We start from the raw sequence: 8,308 nt of genomic DNA, 5'->3' as shown, positions 1-8,308 counted from the left end.
TTTTTTTTTTTTTTTTTTTTGGTTTGTTTGTTTGTTTGTTTGTTAAGGAAAGGGTGTCATATATTTAACAGTATAGCAAGTCGTTTGGTATTCGTATTTTTTTTTTTTTTTTTTTTTTTAGTTTTTTTAATGTCCTAAAATTAACAACAAATTTATCCTCTCACAATTTTGAAGGCCAGAAGTTCAAAAATGGTATGTTGGCAGGCTGGTTCCATCTGAAGGCTCTGAGGGCCAGCAGTCTTTCATGATTCTCTCCTAGCTTTTGGTGGTGGCTGACAGTTCTTGGCATTCCTTGGCTTGTAGCTTTATAGCCAGTCTCTGCCTTCATCTTCACATGGCTTTCCCTTTGTGTTTGACTAATTTGACTGTATTATTGAGAGCTTACAACTTTTAAATTTTCATTTTTCTTGAAGTTCTTCACTGTACAAACAGCAAGAAAGATCCCATATTAACTGTTGATGCAAGAAGTAATTAAGTGCAGCACCTCATGGAATGGGATCAGTGGGTGATGATCAGTATTGAACCATTAGGAATTGTCTGTTGATCACAGAAGTTTTGGCCATTTAACTTAGTACTTGCAATATGCATAGTCTGCCATCTGTAACATTTCTTCCCTTAGAAAAATAAAAAGGAGTGTCTGTTGGTTAGCTCTGCTCCATATTGTTGTGATTGATTAAAGCTTGAAGAATGTGAGGAAAAAAGATCAAATTAAACAAGGTGACTTTGGAAACCAGTTTTAAGAAGTTTTCAACTTAAAGTCATATTTTATCATTTCTGTGACTTTTTCTCAAGTTTTTGTTGTCTGAAGTTAGAATGTATCTTACAATCTATTGAAGTCTTACAGTTGGTGGCAGTTTGGTTATTATTGCCTGTGAATGATTGAACTTGATCTAGCTGTACATATTCTCACATCAGAAATAGTGTGAACTATTGGGTCTGTACATACTGAGAGTATTTGCTAATTAAAATGCCTTCAAAAATATTAAACATTACACTATGATTCCATATTGAAATGAGTACTGAGTATCAAGAGGCTGGGAAATGGAGCAACAAGGTGTATATATGCTGGTATTTGAGTAAATGTTGGAAAAATAACCAATCCTTTTTTATTTTTTGGCCTGCAAAGGAACAGACAGCTCTATTGAGGCTAAGAGAGTTAACTCACAAATAGAGGAAACTGTATGTCATGTTCTGCTACTGACTGAGATCATGTATAAGAGTATTGCTTATCTTGTATCTGTAATACATTGGAAGACAGGAAAAATTGCCAGATGTCCTCAGATCAAATAAATTTCAAAGCAGCTACAGGCTATAGTGTTGCTGATTCATGCGCTATGCTGGACTGTCTTTAAGGCACTGAGTCATAGTTTAATTGGCAGTGTTTTTTCTTTCCTGGTCTTACATAAAATAACCTTATAGCTAATGATGTCTCTCCCTGAAATATGGTAGTTTATTTTTAAAAATATGACCAAGGACAAGAAGCATAAAGCATATAAATGAGTTAAGATGGATTTGTTTGCCAAAAGTTTATTTAATTTAGAGTTAAGTTTAGGTGAAATAAAGAGAAGGATTCACTTCTTTTTGTTGTCCACTATCAATTTGCTGAACTTAATGCTCCAACAGATGGCATGAGCTAAAAATATCCAGTTGGTCCATGAAAGACTAGGTTAGACTAATAAAAGAGTCAAAATGGTGAAGTCATAAATGATGGCCTCAGATTTTTTAATACAACTTTTAGATCTGTAAATAAAATCATGGGTTTTTATTTAACCTAGTGAGCTCTGACTTAAGCGTCTAAAGGCATACTGTGTTTTGTCCAGGTGCCGAAAGGAAGACAGTTGTTTTTCATAGTGACAGCAGTAACCTGAGTGGGATGGACAGGAGATGGCTGACCCCTACGAAGTTATACAACCTTGAGCCTTGATCTCACTGCCTTCATTCTTACTTGGCACCTCTCTTGTGATAACTGGAGTCCATATTAGCTGACTTCACTTCAGCCAACCCTAACTAAGCCTGGTTTCCATTTTTGGTTCATTGATCAATCTGATACCATTTGTGTTTTATCTTCGATTTATGTATCAGCATTTCTGTAGTGTTTAATGCTCCTCAGCCCCACTGCTTTTATTCGTGAATTCCATTTATACTTTAAGATTATTTATTTGGGGTGGGAGGAGGAGGGCAGACTCATGCCCTATCAGCCCTTTCGAACCAAGAGCCTGTTGTTAGCTTATTGAGTAAGGAATTGTTAAGGCTTTAAAAAAAAAATGTATATTTGCATGTGGTAACATTTTAGTAGTGTGACATGAAGCAACTTAAAATGGTTTATTGGTTTGTTTTGCATGTCGAATATGTTTTTAAAAGGTTTAAGGAATTGAAAATGATGAATTTTGCCTTGGAATTTGTGTGAAACCATATGATCGTTATATTCCATAATCTGTCATACCATGTTTTCCCAGTACATTTCAGTGTTATATTTTTCAGGAATTGAGGATGCATATCTTGTTCGATTATATGATTTTCTTGAAACTTAATTTTGCAATTGATCATGAAACAGCACGTTTATTTGGGGCCAAAGTTTATTTTTAATTTACCTAATGTCTTTGCATTTCATTTTTGTCATGAAGTTTGGTTTTAAAATGACCTAAAGGGACCTTAACTAACTTGTTCTTTGTTAAAATAGGTATATGACTGATGGGATGTTACTTCGTGAAGCTATGAATGATCCCCTCCTGGAGCGTTATGGTGTAATAATTCTTGATGAGGCTCATGAAAGGACATTGGCTACAGATATACTAATGGGTGTTCTGAAGGAAGTTGTAAGACAGAGATCAGATTTAAAGGTGAAGTAATTTCTTCTATGTAATTAATTATATATGTGTTGGGGGGCATAAAAATGGGGAACACATAATCACTAATCAACTCTATAAGAGATCACCTCTAAAAGAAGGAACTAGTAAATACCTTCTTGTTCTGTTTGTTTCTACTTTGTATGTCTTCATTTTAGACTTTAAATATATTTCTCCCCCTTTTTAGTAATGCATTTTTAAGCCAAATCTTCTCAATTTCTAACCCACCTAGTTCTTTTATAATCTAATAACATATTTCTGTATCTGTGCAACTCACTCTACCCTTCATTAAGTACAGAGGCTTACTTTACTTAAGGATCATATCTTTGTCCCTCAGATCCATGTCCTTGTCTCAACACAAACATACCCATTGTAATTTATAATGCTGGAGAGAAGAAGTAGTGATACCCAGGACAAGCAGCTCCTTAGAAATGTAGTCTCATACCCTAGTATATTACTTCTTTCCTCTGTACCACATGTGCCTTGACCACTCTCACTGTGTTAAGGTCCTGAAACTATTTTCTGACATTTTGTCCGCCAAAGTCTATGAAATTCCCCTTTTTGCTGTGTCGTGTGTATATACCATTCATTGGACTGTAGACTCATCCCTTGCTGGTATGTGTGTTATGGAAGGCTTAATAGCACTGGCAAGAAAGATTCTGGGTCTTTAGAAAAAAAATTGAGGTCTGAGCATGTTTTTGTTTATACAAATTAGATCTATGCTTTTAAAAATACATTTAAAGAATAATGTGAGTGTGGTCATTATTTGTTAAACTTTATGTGCTACCAAGGTTTAGTACCTCAAAGTAGAAATTCAGAATGCTAGTGAAATATTTTATGGAGGAACTTTTTTTTTTAATATACCTGGTCAACTTATTTTATTTTTTGCATCTTCTTTGTTTTTTCCTATTTGCAAAGTTGTTTTAATAATGATACCAGTAATTATACTACATACTGTTTTCTTTTACCAGCTGAATCACATATAATTTTATAAAATCTGATTTTTAAGGCATTTAATGAAGAAATATTATAGTTTATGCATTGGATTATTTCTGAATTTAAAAAAATGTAAATAACTTTTACTATAGTTCAGCCATTATATATTTGATTTTTTATTCACAGTTTATTTGAAGGTTTTCCTTGGCTTTTTTATAGCTGATATTTATGTAGAATGGTAAATATTGCTATAATTTAAGACTATGTAAGAACCCTTGAAGACAGCTTCAAGTAATTTACTGTTTTCTTTCAGGTTATAGTTATGAGCGCTACTCTAGATGCAGGAAAATTCCAGATTTACTTTGATAACTGTCCTCTCCTAACTATTCCTGGGCGTACACATCCTGTTGAGATCTTTTATACTCCAGAACCAGAGAGAGATTATCTTGAAGCAGCAATTCGAACAGTTATCCAGATTCATATGTGTGAAGAGGAAGAGGGAGATCTTCTTCTTTTCTTAACTGGTCAAGAGGTATTATTTTAATTTTCTTCATTATTTAGCTTTTGACATACTGTTTTTAATATGCAACAACTTTAATCATAAGACCATGGCACGTTAATCATATTTTTGTTGTTTCTATGTTCTTTTTCCACCTGATTGTATTAATATGTAAAATATATAACCTCTTTTATCTGTATACTGTAGGAGTACTTTTTTATACCACTAGAGTTTGTGTTATAGTTAATTATTTTAAGAGTGTTAAATGCTTTTGGAATTTCAGTATTTTGCCATTGTAGTCTAGGAGATCTCTGGGATATAAGTGATATTATGCTGAGGCATGACTTTGCATCACAGCCAATTTGAAATCAGGTTATTCTCATTAGTTGTTTAGCTTGTGGGAGAACTTGTATGCCTATTCATTATCAGAACATTTCAGTTTGGCTTTGTCTTCCCATATGCTTATGAGGGTTGGGAAGGATGACTAAAAGTTCTTAGTTAGAATTTACTTCATTTTTAGATATAAATTTTATTCTCAGATATAGCATTTCTAAGCTTATTTCCAATAGGGTGTTTTTAGGTGTGCTTTGGAATTCTTGAGTGGCTAAATTCAAAAGCTATTTGGATAATACAAAGTTTTAAAAAGCCTTTTGCTAAAGGGTCTTTGTTTTTTAGGGGGCAGCGGGGGGATAGTGTTTCACTCTGTTACCCAGGCTAGAGTGCAGTGACATGATCTCTGCTTACTGCAATGTCTGCCTCCTGGGTTCAAGTGATTATCTTGCCTCAGCCTCCCAAGTAGCTGGGATCACAGGCACACACCACCATGCCTGGCTAATTTTTGTATTTTTAGTAGAGATAGGGTTTCACTGTGTTGGCCAGACTAGTCTCCAATTCCTGAATCCAGGTGATCGGCCCCAAAATGCTTTTTTGATGGCATATAAACAGCATTTGTGCTATAATGCAGTATTAAGGCTGTTGAGATAATAATTTTGTCCTCTTGTGTCTGGTCTCTAGTTTTTCACTTCCTTCAAAGTACATAGTACATTTTTATTTTTTAAATCACTATTTAAAATTGTCATCATACTCAGATAACATAAGCATATTGAGAGTCTATCAGAAATATCAAATGGCCTCATGGTTGAGGACCTGAAAGATTTTTCTCTGTGACAGCTTTGTGCAGTTCATAATTTTTAACTGTGAATCTCACAGCTGGGGAAAGGAAGGGAGTAAGCGCAAGAGTTTTCAGATGTGTGCTAGAGTGTAAGTCTTTCATGAAGTAAAGTGCTGCTCTAGTTATGAGTTGAAGAGTTTTGGGGAGAAGGTAGCAGAAAACCTAACATTTTGTTTAGATTTCATTCTTTGTGTTTAGTAGAGCTGGTCTAAAGTAAATATTAACCTTCTCATTTTTGTGAACCTTTGTTATTTTTATTTGGTAAGTTAAATGCTACTGCGAAATCAGTACTCCTTTCTTCATAAATTTGAATAGCCTCCATGAAACTGAGTAATCTCATAAAATTTTAAAACTGGTTTTTAAGAACATATTCTGACCACTTAAATAAGAGTGCTTCTGTAGTCACCTAAGTTAATTTGGGGTGAGGGGAGAACAGTTTAAATTGTTGCCTAGATAGAAATTCAATAAGAGCGATTGTAATTAAATAATTCTGTTTTTAATTTTGCTTAGTAAAATGTTTTTTCAACTTGCAGTGTATTAATTGGTAAGGCCCAAATTAATTTGCTAACATATTGATGATTTTGGAGCTAAAAATCTTTCCTCAAATCAAAAACTCCTGAACTTGTATCTTTATTCTCAGTATTGCTGATGACTAATAATATGGCTGCTATTGAGACAGTGAAACTTCCTTTTCCTTCTCTACCTGTTTGTGTTTATATTCTCATGAATGCAGATACGTTTTGTGGCATTCTCAACTGATAGTGTTGACTTTTTCGAAGTTTGGCAAACCTCAGGGGAAATTTTTATTGCAAGTTTTAAAACTGTTGAGGACTTTATCTAAAAACATAAGTGTTACGAGACTTCTTCCACTTCCAAACCTTTATATCCTACATAGTCATCATTTTGTTTTAGCTCCATGCATACTTAGCAGATTGAGTAGTCTAATCTCCAATAAAGTTGGAATTGTCATTTTAAAATATTGGAGCCATAAAGCAAATGTCTAGTTTAAGTACCTAATTTTTAATGTGTGAAATCTGTATATTTTGTGACTTTTATTTTTCATTCATATATATACAGTAGAATTCACAAAATTGCAGATACTCTTGAATATTGGAAGCCTAGTTTTGTATTATGTTGAAATCTTTTTTTAAGTTGGAGATCTCTTAATTTTTTATTTGCATGCCAGCAGGGGGCATTCTAATCTAGGCACAACATTTGAAAGCAGTATTTTCAAAAAATATTTGTTTGCTTTGTTACATTTTTTATTTAGATGAACAGCATCTACTTTCATTTTCTTTTAGAAACTTGATATTTCAAAGGGGAATCTATTAACATTGACTCCTTAATAGTAATTTTCTGTGTTACAGTTTTTGAGACAGATAACCTTTAAGAAAACTGGTGTGTTTGAAATAGGTGAAAAGTAATTTATTCGTTCTTACTGTGTTCAAAAACTTTGTATTTTTTGATACAGAAACATAGCTGAACATAAAAATGAAGTAAATGCCTTAAAATTTTTCCTTACCCTTTAATATCATTGTCCTTTGAATAAAACCCAATTTGTTGACAAAGGTAGCTTCTGATTGGGTCATTTATTGGACAGGCCGCCTAGTATATAGTAAGTGTTTGACATACTTCTGGGTTTAATTGAATTAATACTTCAGTAAAGTTTAGGATACATTTGTCTGCCGTGCAGCCTTCATTTTTAAGTTTCTTTGCCTCTCCCAGAGCTGTCATACGTGATCCATCTCTATTTTTCTCTGTCTTGATATTCATTATGTCTTCTCTTGAATGCAAATGCCTTAGAATACAGTCATGTGCCACATAACAACATTTTGGTCAAGACAGACTTCTCAGATAGCAGTGGTACTGGTCCCTTAAGTTTATAATGGAACTGAACATAACCTTGCAACATCATAGCACAACAAATTACTCACTGCTTTGTGGTGATGTTAGTTCAAACAAACTTACTTTGCTGCCAGTTATTTAAAAGCACTCTATAGCACATAAAATTATGTATAGTACATAATAACAGGATGTTGTTAATGGTTTATGTATTTACTATACTACATGTTTCCCCACACACACACACACACACACAAATACTGCCAGTGATATACTACATGTTTTATCATTATTTTAGAGTATGCTCCTTTGACTTAAAAATGTTAACATAATGGTCGGGTGTGGTAGCTCATGCCTGTAGTCCCAGCACTTTGGGAGGCCAAGGCAGAGGGGGATCACAGGGTCAGGAGTTCAAGAGCAGCCCGGCCAACATGGTGAAACCCTGTCTCTAAAAAAAAAAAAAAGTAAATATTAGCTGGTCGTGGTGGTGCATGCTTGTAATCCCAGCTACTCTGGAGGCTGAGGCAAGAGAGTCTCTTGAACCCGGAAGGCAGAGGTTGCAGTGAGCCGAGATCATGTCACTGCACTCCAGCCTGGGCAACAGAGTAAAACTCCATCTCCCAAAAACAAACAAACAAACAAAAAAAAAGAGTGGTCTATCCTAGCACTTTGGAAGCCTGAGGCAGGAGGACTACTTGAGCCTAGAAATTCAAGATCGCCTGGGCAACGCAGCAAAACTCCGTCTCTACCCCCCCCCCCCCCCCCCAAAAAAAAAAAGTTAAGTGTAAAACAGGATCAGGCAGGTCCTTCAGGGGGTATTCTAGGAGAAGGCATGGTTATCACAGGAGATGACAGCTCTATGTGTATTACTGGCCTTTGAAGACCTGCCAGTGTGTTAAGATGTTAAGGTAGAAGATAGTGATATTGATGATCCTGACCCTGTGGGGGCCTAGGCTAATGTGTGTGTTTGTGTCTTTAAACCAAAAAGTTTAAGAAATGGAAAAAATAAAAAAA

General features: G+C 34.7%; 1 protein-coding gene across 1 annotated transcript in view; it reads left to right on the top strand.

Annotated features, from left to right (window-relative positions):
- The window catches only part of DHX15 (DEAH-box helicase 15), a 56,103-nt gene that overhangs the window by 25,126 nt on the left and 22,669 nt on the right, over positions 1 to 8,308 (top strand). The window contains exons 4-5 of the mRNA XM_032273469.1: positions 2,681 to 2,840; positions 4,096 to 4,314. Of these exons, the coding sequence (XP_032129360.1) occupies positions 2,681 to 2,840; positions 4,096 to 4,314 (379 nt within the window). The remainder of the gene's footprint in view (positions 1 to 2,680; positions 2,841 to 4,095; positions 4,315 to 8,308) is intronic.

This window comes from Sapajus apella, unplaced genomic scaffold, assembly GCF_009761245.1.
Source record: "Sapajus apella isolate SASKATOON/1434 unplaced genomic scaffold, GSC_monkey_1.0 scaffold5, whole genome shotgun sequence".
Taxonomy (NCBI): domain Eukaryota; kingdom Metazoa; phylum Chordata; class Mammalia; order Primates; family Cebidae; genus Sapajus; species Sapajus apella.
Note: the sequence above shows the minus strand (reverse complement) of the source record. Positions and strands in the feature narration are given on the sequence as shown.